This window comes from Cyphomyrmex costatus, unplaced genomic scaffold (genome assembly GCF_001594065.2).
Source record: "Cyphomyrmex costatus isolate MS0001 unplaced genomic scaffold, Ccosl1.0 scaffold174, whole genome shotgun sequence".
In the NCBI taxonomy this organism is placed as follows: Eukaryota; Metazoa; Arthropoda; class Insecta; order Hymenoptera; family Formicidae; genus Cyphomyrmex; species Cyphomyrmex costatus.
The window spans coordinates 1-16775 of NW_017275758.1; the positions used below are offsets into that span (position 1 = coordinate 1).

At 35.3% G+C, this 16775-nt stretch overlaps 2 protein-coding genes across 2 annotated transcripts; both read left to right on the forward strand.

Annotated features, from left to right (window-relative positions):
• Positions 1–115: 115 nt before the first annotated feature.
• Positions 116–4215, forward strand: LOC108772023 (uncharacterized; the record flags this gene model as incomplete). Its single annotated transcript, XM_018537467.1, has 2 exons — positions 116–2745; positions 2974–4215. Coding segments are annotated over 2 exons (3872 nt in total), but the record flags the coding sequence as incomplete, so codon positions are not given.
• Positions 4216–12646: 8431 nt separating this feature from the next.
• On the forward strand, positions 12647–14128 carry LOC108772024 (uncharacterized). The gene has a single exon (XM_018537468.1). The coding sequence runs from the start codon at positions 12647–12649 to the stop codon at positions 14126–14128; it is 1482 nt and encodes a 493-aa protein (XP_018392970.1).
• Positions 14129–16775: the final 2647 nt, after the last annotated feature.

Sequence of the window (16775 nt, forward strand, 5' to 3'; positions counted from 1 at the left end):
GATAAATTTAAGTCGATGATTTACGATGATTGTACTTTAACTAATGTCGATCGCATGCATTATTTAAGTTCTTGTGTAGAAGGGAGTGCGCGTAATGCTCTTGACCACCTTGCAGTTACGAATAGTAACTTTGAAATAGTATGGAATATTCTCCTGTCGCGTTACGACAATAAGCGTCGTCTTATTACGACACATTTAACTTCGCTTTTCAATTTGCCAACTTGCACGTACGAGACCTCCAACAATCTTCGTAATATTCGCGATCAAACTAACAAAGCGATACAAGCTCTCAGTAATCTCGGTTGCGCTACCGAGCATTGGAGTGATTTACTTGTTTTTCTAGTGGCGCAGAAACTTGATAAGTCTTCACGGAAGGCTTGGGAACTTAAGCTTGGCGATGCCGTAGAGTATCCAAGTTATCACGAGCTTGACAGCTTCCTCGCAGCTCGCATCCGCGCACTCGATGCATTAGCACCGGCGACTCAAACCGAGAAGTCACCCCCGAATTCCAAAAAGCGAACACTCGCCTCGCATATCGCGTCCGCCGCTCCGTTTTCGTGTACACTTTGTAAGGAGAATCATTTATTATACCAATGTCCTACATTCTTAAAGCAGACTCCATCCCAGCGTTTTGAGTTTATCAAAACTCAAAAACGGTGCTCCAATTGTTTTGGTGTCAAACACTCAGTGAAAGACTGCAAAAGCACTCGCGCGTGCAAAAGGTGTAGTAAACGGCATCACACGTTATTGCATTTCGATGCCTCCGCGCCGCATGTCGAATCGGAGCAACCGTCGACAACGACTCCCGCAAGCAGTGAGAATTCGACTCATATCACGTCTCATTTAATCTCAAAAACCGTGGCACCGAAATCTCAAATCTTACTCGCGACAGCATTAATAAGAGTTTATTCCCCTCATAACCGGTTCATTACCGTGCGTGCGCTTCTTGATCAAGGATCTGTATCCACCTTTATAACCGAATCGCTTGCGCAACGCTTACGATTATCGAGGATGAATCGTTCTGTGTTCATCACAGGCATTAGCGAGATGCAGTCCGTAGCGCGTCACGCGGCCCAAATTACAATTACCCCAGCGAGCAGCGAGGGACCTGCATACACGACAACAGCGCTTATACTTCGGTCATTGACTAAATACATGCCAAGTCGCGTCCGGAGTGACTATAATTGGAAACACTTAACAGGGCTCCAACTTGCCGATCGCGACCTCATGAGTTCGGAACCAATCGATGTCATAATCGGCGCTGATCTAGTCGGGATGTTGGTTCTTGAGGGAGTCCGACAGGGTAACGAGAATAAACCCACCGCGCAAAATACGACTCTAGGTTGGATCCTCTCAGGACCAACCGCTTCGGTTCAAACTGATGAATCAAAAGGCTTCCATCTTGCACATCACGGAGTCGTTCTCGAAAGTCTCGATCGCGATCTTCGTCGCTTTTGGGAAATTGATGAGGTTCCCCAGCTGGAAATTCGAAGCCCTGAGGAGCACCAGTGCGAAGAGCACTTCCGAACAACACATTCCCGCACGCCGGAAGGACGTTACGTCGTCCGATTACCGTTTAAAAACGGACCTCCCATTTCGTTAGGTGAATCGCGTCAGAACGCCATTACCAGCCTACACCGGTTGGATCGCCGACTATGTCGAGATCCCAGAAAAGCATCCGAGTACTCTGATTTTCTAGCAGAGTACGAAACCCTCGGTCATATGACCAAAAGTTCACTCTCCGAAATTGCCAATCAAGAGCAAGCCTATTATATTCCGCATCATGCGGTCCTATGTGATAGCAGTGCTACAACCCGCCTTCGAGTCGTTTTCAATGCCTCATGCCGAACCTCAAACGGACTGTCACTCAACGACCATATGCTCATCGGCCCCAAACTTCAAAAGGATTTAGCTGCGATTCTATTGCAGTGGCGTCAATACCGTTATGTGTTTATAGTCGATATCGCCAAGATGTACCGGCAAATTCTAATCGACCCTCGGGATACCGATTACCAACGAATTGTGTGGCGACCGCATGCCACCCTCATCACGGAGTACCGTCTTCTTACAGTTACCTATGGCACAGCTGCCGCTCCCTACTTAGCCCTTCGAGTTTTGAACCAACTCATAGAAGACGAAGGAGCCGAATTACCACTCGCCGCTTACGTTCTTGGTCATCAGACTTATGTTGATGATTGCGTTTTCGGTGCAGATGATCCAACTCTCGCTCGTCAAAAACGCGATCAATTAGTCGAGTTGTTAAGAAGAGGAGGCTTTCACCTAAGAAAATGGGCGAGCAACGTAAATGATCTGATCGCTGATCTCGACCCCACCGATCACGGTTTAGCAACTCATAAATTTCTGCAGAACAATGAGAGCCTTAAAGTATTAGGAATAATCTGGAATCCTAAATTAGACATTTTCCAATTTCGTGTAACTTTACCAGCATCAACCGATAAAACTAAACGAGCCATTATGTCGACTATCGCGAAGTTTTTCGACCCATTAGGATGGGCGACTCCCGTTATTATTATCGCAAAAATATTCATGCAAAAATTGTGGGCCCTTCAATGTGAGTGGGACGAAGAAATCCCTCGCCAACATCTTAAGGAGTGGTCCGACTACCACGAATTACTTTCGCATCTCAATGATTTGAGTATTCCGCGCTGGACTACATCGGTATCCAACGCAAGACACATAGCCTTGCATGGATTTTCCGACACTTCGACGTCAGCCTTCGCCGCGGTAGTGTATCTCCGGACCGTGGATCAAAACAGTTTAATTACCGTCTCCCTTTTAATCGCTAAATCTAGGGTGGCACCGCTTAAAACGCTAAGCGTTCCGCGATTAGAGTTATCCGCTGCCGTGCTACTAGCACGCTTAATTCATTACACCCACACATCGCTCTAACTCCCAAATCTCGAGTGTCATTGCTGGACGGACTCCACTATCACTCTAGCCTGATTAAATCAGTCACCGTCCAGATGGGAGACGTTCGTCGCCAATCGGGTTTCGACTGTCCAATATCTTCTCCCAGGAGTTCCTTGGCATCATGTCCCGACGCAAAACAATCCCGCTGATTGCGCATCACGCGGTCTAAATCCCAACGTGTTCAAGAAACATGACTTGTGGTGGAAAGGCCCTCCATGGCTGCAAAACCCTCCCGAGTCATGGCCAGAATCACGCCATTCGATACCGTCCGATGTGACTCTCGAACAACGATCAGATCCTCCAGTCTTGTCATTACTCGCCTCCCCATCATGGGATCTCGAAACGCGGTATTCTTCATGGCCAAAATTGCTACGGGTCACCGCTTACCTGTACCGCTTTATCACGCGACTTCGTGCCCCTAACAAAACAAAACCTCATATCAATACGTTACTCCCCGAAGAAATTCAGAAAGCTAAGAGTCATTGGCTCAAAAGGATGCAGTCGGATAAGTTCCCAAAAGAGATCGCAGCTCTAAGCAAGCAGCGTCCATTACCAAAAGGCAGCGCCCTGTCATCCCTCAACCCTTACTATGATGAAGAGGGACTCCTTCGAATTCGAGGAAGACTCCGTCGATCAAGCCTACCAGGCACAGCAAAGAATCCCATTGTCTTGCGCGCACATCCGCTTGTCGCACTCCTTATCAGGCATCATCACTTAAGAATGATGCATGCCGGCTCTCAATTATCGCTCACATCATTGCGAGCTGAGTTTTGGATTCTACGGTCTCGCGCTACCGTTCGATTCGTTCTTTACAAGTGCATCCAATGCACGCGTGAACGCGCCGAGAAACCAGTCGAACTCATGGGCGACCTCCCGGCTGAGAGAGTCAATCGTGCCGCTCGCGCATTTGCGCATACCGGTGTCGATTATGCAGGTCCCATCAATGTCCGAGTGAAATCCGGGCGAGGACATAGGTCGCAAAAGGCATATATCGCGCTGTTCGTGTGTCTCACAACCAAGGCTCTGCATGTGGAGCTTGTCAGCGATTATACGTCCTCTGCCTTTATTGCCGCATATCAGCGATTTGTGTCCCGTCGCGGACAACCGAACTCAATGTATTCCGATAACGGCACAACCTTCCACGGCGCCAATCGAGAATTATTCGATGCCCATGCGAGGGCAATTCGCGATCCGAATTTTCGAAACCATCTTGCGACCGACAAAACCGAGTGGCATACCCCCCGCAGCACCGCACTTTGGCGGTTTATGGGAGGCCGGCGTTAAAAGCGTTAAACATCACCTAAGACGTTGCATCGGTCGATACACCCTAACCTACGAGGAAATGTCGACACTTCTCTGTCGGATCGAGGCATGCCTCAATTCGCGTCCGATAGCCCCAGTTTCCAATAATCTCGACGATTATCATGCGATCACACCCGGTCATTTTTTGATAGGAACTCCCATCCTAGCTCCGGCTGAACCTAGTGTGCTTAATTTAAAGGAGAACCGATTGTCGCGCTGGCAAATGGTTCAACGCATAGCGGAAGAATTTTGGAGGTCTTGGTCAAGGGATTACTTGCATACCCTTCAACAGCGTCCAAAATGGCGCACCGTCCTGCGGCTTGCTAAGGTTGGTCAAATCGTCTTAGTGCGTAACGAGTTAGCGCCCCCGAGTCATTGGGAACTCGGGCGTATCATAAGGTGTCATCCTGGAAACGATGAGCTGACTCGTGTCGTGACTGTAAAAACCAGTCGTTCAGAATACAAACGGCCAACAGCGAAACTTTGTTTTCTACCCGTTGACCTTAATACCGAGGAAGAAAAGGATTCTGCCATGGCGGGCGGAATTCCCATGTAACGCTTGTAATCGAGTATGTTAATATTTAAGCTCTATTGTAAGGCGCACCGTCACTTTAATTTGTCAACGGCCGAGACGAGGCCTACGACCATTGTTTAGCAGCAGTTTGCTAACAATATCTGATAATACATGTCTACAATTTGTTGCCAATCTGCAATCAAAAATGTTCGACAGGCTCTGCACCTAGTCTGTTTTCACAGGCTTTACTATCAGGACCTTCATCTTGATAACATATGTCCCCAGAAAGTAAAATGTTAGCAGAATGTCGTTAACGACATTAATAATGTCGTTAATGTCGTTTTATCGCTTCTTCAAAGATGCTCCATTTCTCAATCGAACAAAGCGTCGGATTTTTTATCGATGTATATGGAAATTCGAATCCCATTCGGTCTTTATTTTTTCCTTAATAAAGTTGAAGTTAAAAATGTAAATAATTCAATTTTTCATTTTATTTTGTTGTACTATCTTAATTTTGCAACTAAATTATTTTAAATTTACTCCATTTAGCCATATAAGAAACTAGTTCCCGGCTGTTTATTTGAGTATTGGATAAAAACAGAGTGTTTTTTGTAAAAACACAGCGCCATAACTCACTTCACTAATTGCTTTTACTTTTATTATAAATTTCTGTTAATATAATGCGATTTTATCAAGATGTGTAGTCGGCGACGACTCATTTCTATCTGCTAACGCTCAGTCGGCCGTTTCGGCAACTCTGGCAATCGCGTGATACTCACACATACATGCTACAAGAGGAGTGACTTATATGTATGTGTTCCCCTCATACACTCGTTCATGCTCTCACTTATTCTACGCGCGACTCATTGTTTTGCTTTCCTTTAATGTGAATACAGTCAAATGTATAATATATTTCAACACGCCTCCTTACATTTGTACTATATTCTTTACCTTCCTCTTTTTTTATTATTATTTCATACAACATTTAAGTTAAATCTAAATTTTTCAAATTTCTCCTTACAGAGTGCTTTAGTAAAAATATCCGCAACATTCTCATTCGAGTCTATTTTATGAACATCAATCAGTTTTTCTTTTACACTCTCATGTACAAAATGATAATGTATCTCAATGTGTTTAGAATTTCTCGTAAAATTACCATTATTAGCAATATTTATTGCCCCTGAATTATCTTCTTAAATTTTTATCGGTTCCTTTATATCTATGTCGAATATTTTTACTAATTCTCTTATATACTTTATCTCGCTTACTACTTCAGATAATGCTACATACTCTGCATATGTCGAAGCTTTGGTTATACACTTTTGTTTTCTTGATTTCCAATCAATTACATTTCCAAATAATTTTATTGCGTATCCTGACGTAGAGTTCCGATCAGTATTGTCGCCTGCCCAATCAGCATCAACATAACAATTTATAATATCGCAATTTTCATTTTTTTTATAACGTAAAACTAAATCTTTCGTTAAATACAGATATTTCAAAATTCGCAAGGCATATTTCCAATGCGTTTCATTATAATTATTTTGATATCTACTAAGATAATTGACGCTGTAACTTATATCTGGTCTCGTACTTGAACTAATGTATAGCAAAGCACCTATTAAATTTCTATATTTTATGTTTGACTCGCAGCTTTCAGCCTTTCCAAGTTTTAAATTTGCTTCCATTGGAGTACTATACAATTTACTATTTTGAATTTTATACTTATCGGCTAGTGACTCTATATATTTCATTTGACTTATGTTAGAGTGAGTTCTTTTTTTCGATAATTATAATCTATATTTATTCCAAGATACTCTTTGACTTCTCCTAACTCTTTCATTTTAAATCTATCTGTCAAGAGTTTCTTAATACTTAATATTTTTTCCTTGCTTTTACTACAAATTAATAAATCATCTACGTAAATCAAAACATAAATTTCATCATTCTCTTTTCCTTTTTTATATAAACAGAGATCTACATTACTTCTTTTAAAACGAACTTTTGTAATGCACTCATCAAAACACTCATACCAGTCTCTAGGACTCTCTCAATCCATACAACGCTTTTGACAATTTGTATACTCTATTCGTGCCGTCTTCGTAACCTTTTGGTTGATGGACATATACCTCCGATTTTACTTTTCCGTTTAAAAATGCAGTTTCTACATCCATTTGTTCGATTTTTAAACTATTTTTACAACAATAAGAAAGCAAAATTTTTAACGTTTGATTTTTTGCTACTGGAGCGTATATGTCCTCAATTACATCAGTTTGTTGGAAGCCCCTTACAACTAGCCTAGCTTTATATCTATCATCTGATTTTTTTGTATATACCCATTTAACGTCTAAAAATTTTTTTCCTTTTACTTCCCTTATAGAAAAGTAATACTAAAAGTACTAAAAAAAATTTCAGTAATAAATTACTGCAAATACTGGCAGTATTATTTTGGTGAGTACTTCGATAATACTGGGTAGTACTAAATTACTAGAAATATATATTTTCAGTAATTGAGTACTACCCAGTATTACCGAAGTACTCGCCAAAATAATAGAATGCCAGTATTTGCAGTAATTTATTACTGAAATTTTTTAGTACGTTCAGTACTATTATTTTGTAATATAGTACTGAGAGCACTAAAGAATATTCAGTAATAAATGATTGCGAATACTGGCAGGATTATTTTCGTGGAGTAATATTAAGTACTACTGGATAATATATGTATAAACTGATTGTGAGATCAGTACATAATAAATAACTATATATTATATATATATACTATTAGTATATTATTGTATATAATTATTTATTAATATAATTAATTACATAATATACGTACGTATTATATACTATACAATTTTTTACTTTATTTTATTATATAATATATATATTTTTTTTTGAAAAATTGAAAATAAAATATTTGCAATTTTCATTATAATTTGCATTATAATTGCAATTAAGTATAATTAAAATTATCAAAAATCCCTCTCTAAATAAATTTAGTAAATCATTAGTAAAGATAAAATTAATAGAAAATTAATAAGAATGATAAGATTAGTAAAAATCATTAGTTAAGATAAAAAACTATTTGAAGGTTCGTAACGCTCTTATAGGCTGAATCTTCCTTTCTTTAATATTAATCATTGTTGTTATTGATGAATTACTGGTTCCACTTTCTTTTGATTATTTTGTTTGTTTCACCATGTATTAGATTTATTATTTAATTTACTTTTCATTGCTTTGAAAATTTCTGCTATTGCAGCTTTGTGTAATGGTCCTTCTTTGGGACAATCAAATTCTTTTAGAATATACTCTGTGGGAATTAAAAATAATCATTATTATAAAATAGAAAGTTCTTGAAAATAAAGAGAATGTTAATTAGAATTTCAACTTGTAAAATAATCAGTATATAGTAGTATCTTACCCGTCACTGCCCTCTTCACTTGAAGATTCAACTCTGATTTGACTTTCACATCTTCTGTATGGAATTTACCTTTTCCTCGAAAGAAATTGCTCGTTAATCCAGTCATACTGGAATTGGCCATTTCCTCATCTGTGAAAACAAGATCCATAACAGAAGCTGTGAATAGAGATAGCTTGCTGCGACTGAGTCTTTTTAACTTTTCGGTCTGTACATATCTACCCGCAAAATCTGTAATGTCTTCCTATATAAATAGAAATAAAGAAAATAGAATATAAAATAGAAATAAAGAAAAATGTATATTTTAAAAAGATATAATATTTTTATAAATATATAAGTATATCTGAAGCGCGCAAAATAAATATTAGCTACCTCTACTATAGCGGTAGTTAATATAATGGTTGATTTATCCAGAAACTGCTCTGCAGCTGGTTGCTGTATATCAGCAAATAATATCTGTTGCGATGATGAATTTTGAAAGCCAAAGTATAATTACTAATCAAATCTTGATATAATCATCGTTTAAGACCGACCACACATGTTTAAACAAATTTGTCAAATATGCTTGTACAAGCTGCTATAGTGGAATTTTATTTGAACGTGTGTGTCAAAAATGTGCAAATCGAAATAACTGCAGTTTTCTGACACACACATTCAAATAAATTTGCACAAGTAGTTTGCACAAGAATATTTGACAAATTATTTGCTTGAACGTATGTGGTGACATAAAACAAAATCATGAATAATATTTCAATAATGTTACGTTGATTTAATGTTTACTATAACTTCAAATTCTTGAAAAATCTACGTGTGGTACCAAGTTTTTGTTTCTGTTTCTGAGTTTACCTGCAGTTAAAAGTTACACAGTATAAAAAGAATACAGTAGGAATATAGGCATATAATAAGACAATAACAGCTAACACACAAATTAAGACTACTTCAATATATCTTGAGCTTAATAAAGTAAAAGTATCTAACATGGTGTTTATAATAGAATCTATCAATAATCACGAAACATTTTGTATTATTTAGCAAACATTAGAAAAATTTTACTCAATTACGTTTTTTAGTTCAATATATTTAGCTAAAGGATAAATACAATAAAGAATAAGATTTCACACTATTATCGCCTTAGATATGTTTATTAAGCATTCTCTGTGACATAAATGAGACCTTGGTAACACATTGCTTATCAAAGTCAGTCTAGCTTTATCGTAAACCTTTATTAAAATCAAAATGGTGTTCCTATTATTACTCCTTATTAAAAAGAGTGTTAAATACGAATTAATTATTAACAATTCATAAAAACCTTGTTATTAATAACTGTATCATAGTCGTGCTGAAGTTTATCTACATCAAGAACTTTTATGATAAAGCTCTTCTCTGCGTGGATGTTGGAGTAATTGTTCTGAATTAAAAAATAGATTTATATTGAATATCGATTATTTAATATTTTAACATACATCTAGGGTAGGAGTACCGGCCACTACAAATATTTTTAGGGATTTTTTGTGTCTACATATGATCAATGACGATACCAAATAGTAATTTGTCTATTTTAGCAACATTTGAAATAATGTGTGTTTCTTCACGTTTCAATAAAATAAAGTTCACGGTGAATGAAAGACGAAAACCGGTACTAAGGTGACCAAAATCGGTACTTCTACCCTATATACCTATACAGAGCTGACATTTTGCGCGCTCAGACATGATGATATGACAATTAGTGAAAGTGCTTCAGGGCCCTTTCAGATATAATATGCAATATTTTTATTATTATTAATATGTAATATTTTTATTTTTATTAAATTCCATATGGAATCTATTTATATATTATGTACGCATAATTATTATGCATTCGTAATGTATAAATAGATTACGTATGGGATCAAGAACAATTCTTAATAAAAATATTATTGCATATTTATGATAATTTTGAAGTTGCTGAGAGGGTCCTGAAACACCCCTTCATCAATTGTCACATTATCTTACCTAAGCGAGCAAAATGTCAGCTCTGTGATTAGAGAATTTTAATTAATTTATTAATTTAAAAACTATTGCAGCTTCGACGATTTAGTATTAGATTTATTTTGTCTCAAAATTACTTTAGGAATCTACAGTGAGCAGGTGGTCGTGAAATACCTTGTACACTACACACACACACGCACACGCACGCACGCACACAAACACACATACACACAAAAGAAATAACAAATAAAGTTTATTGTCATCGTATAAAAAGATTTACCTCGCCCTGTGTTTTAACAACTTCCAAAGTAGTTCCAGCAATGTTACTAATATTATTTTCTTTTTGTTCATTTTTATTTGAGTAACTTCGTTTCTCATTATTATTAGTGTTGTCACTACTTACGTTCTTCTTATTGCTTTGACCAGTTTTAATACACAGAGAATCAATGTTTCTGCGCAATCTATCCATATTTTTAAATATAGTTGATGACAAACCAGTCATTTTATGTAAATCTAGAATTAAACCAAAAGAACGGACAATAAGATGTAAAATAAATAGTTACAGGCGTTACAGCAGTTATTTACATTTCACAAGACCTTTTACCTTCATTAATAGTTCTTAATACTCGTAATCTTGCATTATCTTGTCTTAGTTTTTTGTTATCCATTTTCAAAGTATTTATTAAAAAAAATCCATTAGTTTAATTTTAGTCCATTTAAACATGGAACCGTCTTCGTCATTCTCCTCATCATCACTGCTTATTAAATCAATCTAGAAATAGATAAAAATCCTAAAGTAAGACTTATTAAATTAAATTATATAATAATTCTTTGATAATAAAAACTCCCGTACAATTCAAAATTAACTTGGAAAGAAAAAAGGCACTAGGAGTTAAGCGCAGATAACTTTACGCAAACGCTGATTTTTATCAAGCAAAACTTATTTATTACACAAATTATTCTAATTGTACCCTTTTTCTTTCCAAGTTAATTATTAAATTAATTTTATTAAATTAATTTTATAAATTGTGCTTTCTTGAAAAAAACATGAACGGAGGAAGAATAAAAAAATGCATATTTAATTTTAAATATTTAAAGTTTTGCGTACGCAAAAAATGTAGTATTTTTCTCCAAATACATAAGACAATATTAAATGTACCTGAGAAGATTTCTTAACAAAATTTGTTGATAAATTTTCAATTTGCGACTGAAGTAAAGCTCGAGTATTTCCGACATTTGATGGTTCAGTCTTTTTCCGCTTTTTTTATTTAATATGCGACTTGAGCGAAGCTTGAGTCTTTTCAACATTTGATGGTTCTATCTTCTTTCGCTTTTTTGATGATTCATCAGACTCCTGTTATAGATGAAAGAGAAAGAGAGAGAGAAGATTATATAGAGAACATATTTTATACAAAGTTTACAAGAATAACAAGTCTTATATTTATACCAAATAAAAGAGAAAGCTTACAAGCATTACTATTACGATAACATAACAAGCTGTATATAGTTTCAAATATAAATGATTAAAAAGAAGAATATATAACTATTACTAAAAAACATATTATTGCAGATACTGACACTGTCATGTTCTGATGAGTTGAGATTAAGCATATGGCTTTGATCAGAGCCTGATGATCTGTTGCAAAGTATACGTCTTTCCTCTCGAGAAGGATTAGGTACACCAAAAAGTTCAATATTTTTGACGTGTTGGCACATATCAGTAAATACTAAAAATCGACACTTATTTTATACTTAAATATTCATTTACAGAATGTAGGGAAGAGTTGTTAAATGAAAATTACTTAAAACAGAGTTGGGAACATTGCTTATTAAAAAAAGTAACATAAGATAAAAATGTCAAAATGATAATAGCTTAAATTAATTTTTGCAGTAATACATTTTTAGTCATACCAATTATTAATTTTATTAAAATCAATTAGTAGTTTAACATTAATACCATTTTTTTTGTAATAAAATTGATGGTAAGTGAGATTTAATATGGAAACCAGATAGATTTTATAAGATTATTAAATGTTATTTGCATTAAGATATAACCTGTTAAATTCTTGTGTATACATTATGTATTACTCGTTTCTCATTTACCGTAAAACGGGGTTATTTCGCTCATGTAGGGTAAAGTCGCTCAACGGTAACCTTTCTTTCAAAATTTAAATATCACTGTTTCTAGAGAGAAAAATCTAAGATTTTCAACTGTTTTTATTAATAGAAGTGTCAAAGTGAATTTTGAATGTATTTTGAAGCAGAATTATCGGTAAGTTTTAATAAAAATAGTTATTGTTTATAAATACCTATTTTGCACATTAAACAAGTAGTGTGCAATAGTCGGTTATATAACTTTATTTAATAAATTTTGTGTCAAATGCACCTATAAATCTATTTTCTTATGTCTCTGACATGATTATAACCTGATAATAACCTGACAAAACTAAATGGATTTTGAAAAAAATCATTTTTTCAAAAAATTTGAATTTTGTAGGGTTATTTCGCTCATGGGACGAATATATAAAAGGAAGGCGGATTCGTCAGCATACTTCAAGTATTCAACAGAACAACTAGAAAATGCAATCGCAAAATGTAGAAAAGGTGAAAGATCAATTAGAAAAATTGCAGAAGAGTACGAAGTTCCATTTTCTACCATAAGAGACAAATTAAAAAATAAACATGTTAAAAAACATGGCCATCCTTGCGAATTATCGAGTACCGAAGAAACGACAGTTGTCGAAGCTTTGAAAACTGCTGGATCTTGGGGATTTCCTTTGACAGTTCATGACCTCCGCAACATTGTACAAATGTACTTGACTCAATTAAAACGTCAAACTCGCTTCAAAAATAATAGGCCAGGTCGAGATTGGGTGGCATCATTTTTTAAACGTCATGCCGATTTGTCTTTACGCTTAAGCGAAAATATTAAAAGATGCAGAGCTAAAGTTGATGACAAAATTATCAACAACTATTTTGATAATTTAGAAATCTCCCTAAATGGGATTCCTCCATCAAATATCATTAATTACGATGAAACCAATTTCTCAGATGATCCTGGAAGCGTTGAAGTCATCGTGAAAAGAGGTACAAACCATCCAGAGCGAATAATTGATTCTTCTAAATCCTCCACAAGCGTTATGTTCGCTGCAACTGGGGATGGTATATTGCTTCCTCCTTATACGGTCTACAAGGCGAAGAATCTTTATCCTACATGGGTTGAAGGAGGAATTACAGGTGCGCGGTACAACCGAAACGAAAGCGGATGGTTCGACATGAACATTTTTGAAGATTGGTTTATGACAATATGTTTACCTTTTTTAAAAAAGCTTCCTGGTAAAAAAGCTCTAATCGGTGATAATCTACCTAGTCACATTTCTCAGATGGTAATTTCTCAATGTCAAGAAAATGATATTGGTTTCATCTTATTGCCACCTAATTCAACTCACCTTACCCAACCATTGGACGTCGCTGTATTTCGATCGTTGAAGAACAGTTGGAGAAATGTATTGAATATATGGAAGAGTAAAAACCGTGGAGTAATACCGAAAGCACTTTTTCCAAGCCTTTTGAAATCTGCAGTTGAACAAGTTGGCGAGAAAATGATGGTGAACATCAAGTCTGGATTTAAGGCCTGCGGTATCATACCACTTGCTAGAGAATCTGTTTTAAAGAAGTTACTAAATGCAGACAAAAGTAAGCAAAACTCTGCTGTTGTACTTGATACATTCATCTCTTATCTGGAAACAAAAAGATCTGAAACATCATCAGATAAACGTTCGAGTCGTAGCAGTAATAAACTCAAAATTGAGCCTGGGAACAGCGTGAGTATCGAGGATGTGGATTCTTTCAAGAAAAGTGAGCTGGAAAAGGGAAAGGAAAAGAAAAAACGTGGGAGACCAACAAAAATACTCGTTGAAAATGAGAATGCCGAATCTTTGGATGAAGTGAAAGAAAAAAGGCGACCGGGTAGGCCTGAGAAAAATCGTTGAATCCGATGAGAGTGATTATGAAGATGACTTCAATGCTATCGTTGCCAATGACAGTAAGGATAAATCAAAAATTGAATTGATTTTGAAAGACAAGGATTTTGTGTCAATAAAATCAACATCCGGAGAAGACTCAAAGAAAAAATTACGAGTAGGACAAATAGTCACCGATATTGATGAAAATGTTTTTGAGATCGAATTTCTTGAAAAGAAAGAAAAAAAGAATATTCATTTTGTTTTTCCACTTGTGCCTGATGTACAAAACATAGAAAGAAAAGAAATCATTTCTAAACTAGAATTGAAATGTAAGACTAAAGAAAGATATTATTTTTCTAATTTGTAAACCGTTTATGACTACGGTTGTATTGTGAATAAATTCTAATAAATATAAAATACAAAATGTCAAAAAATATTTATTTTATTGATTTTGAATGTTATTTATATCTTATTTCTTTGCCAATGATTCTATAAAATGATTGCATTTCGTAAATAAATATATTTTACCTTTTAATGAAAGTTGAGCGAAATAACCCCTCATTAAGGGGTAAATTCGCTCACTGCATAAAGATAGGTACATAAATAATTTTATACAATATATAATAATTTTTTCAGGTTTTAATATGAAAGAGGAAGAGTTAGAGATTATATATTTTCAGTATCAATATTTAATTTACCTTTTACCCATAGTTTTTTTTCAAAAAACTATAAAATTTGAGCGAAATAACCCCGTTTTACGGTATTTTATATTTTTGTCAATAAATGTAAGTTATATTAAATAAAAATAAAAAATATTATTAAACGAGAAAAATAGATTTAGACAATCAGGTACACTTGGCAACTCTCTTCTATATATTAAATTATGTTAAAAATATTACTTACTTCCCAGAGATCTCACCCTTACAACCAAGTCCTCCCAAATAATACTCTTCTTCTTAATAATTTTTTCCATCATTTGGGCACATTTAATATCTTCTCCTTTGGGCCATCGAATGATCACCTCAGAGTCTAGGAGGTGACTCGAGGAGACTGAGTTTCCTTTAGTATTATTTTCCTCCTTTAGCCAGGCTTGAAAGCCTACTTGAACAGGTTTATGTCTCTCATTTATAAACTGCACGACGAGACACTTTTCATCCGACAGTTTATTTTGCATAACTTTAACTTGTTTAACACTTATTTGCACTCTTAAAATTTTCACGATGCGATAGAACTTCTTCTTCTTAAATAATGGCTCCTGCCTTCCAAAAATGAGCGAAGGCAATATGGCTAGATCACGTCCAATGCACAATAAAAACAAAAGTGAAGCAATGCCCGCGAACATGGCGTTACCCAAACGGACACCGAGCGCCTGCGTCTACGACGTCGTCACGCCGAAAACACGCGCGTTATTTGTAAAAAAAACAAAATAACTTCTTATAGGTCAATAATAAGAATGTTGCCAGCCCAGTACATCACACTTAAGCCAGCGGTACACGATGCTTGTTTTCCTGCTGGATTGCTAGCTGGATCAAATTCTTACCATCGAATTGGCTGCGATACTGTCACTGTTAGCACGGTGCTTGCCACAGCCAAAACAGTATGGCAAGATTTTAATCCAGCTAGCGATCCAGCAAGAAAACAAGCATCGTGTGCCGCTGACTTTAGATGATAACTCTGTGGTGGCAATTGTTCAAATTATTTCCAGTTATAAAAATAAATTCGATCTGCGCATGATCGAATAGCATATGGTGCACAGTGTGCAGTAATTACAGTACCGTATACGTAAAAACGGCATGTTCGGGCCTTATATGGGGCAATATTCTAATATCTCCCGCTAACATTAGCAAGCTGTACGAGTCTGAAGGAATCAACTCCAAATTTAAATAATAAAATTACAAGTTAATAGTTTTTTTTTTTATAAAAAGAAATGTCACATCGAGGTCCATATAAACAATATCTCCGAAATTTAAATATTCCTATCCCCGACACTACTCTTCGTCGTCGACAGCATGAGGTTAACCAACACAATGAGGTTAATAAATATTCTTAGATTTTCCTGTAATGTTAAAATAGATTATCAAATTATCTATCAATTAATAATGCGTCGATGTGATGTTAGTTTTGATATTTCCCTGGAAAAAATGTTTTATACAATTATATAAAATTATATGTCATTTTGTATAATATATTGTGTATATATATATATATAGACACATTTTTTATATAATTTTCAACTAATATTGTGGAAAATTTTATGATTTTTAAACTTTAAAAACCCAAAATTATTCACAAAATGCATTCAGCAGTAAAAGTATATAATTTAAAAAAATAATATTTGATCTCGTAATTTAACTTGACGTAATTTATGTTAATGTGATTTAACATATGTGATGCTATATATGTATAAATAACTGTCATAGTAGTTATTTACAAATATACATGATATATGATATGTATATATGATATTTCTTATGTGTTTCATTAACAATTATTTTAAAAAATTTATCTATTATATTTAATTACAACAATATTGATTTTTGGTAAAAATGTAGATTAGGGGAGCCTCCCCCAATGACCTTGATCTTGACATATGTTATCAAGGTCATGACCCTGAGTGACCTTGAGGAAGTTTTAACCGTCGGACCTAACTCGTTAAAAAGTTATTAACAAAAAA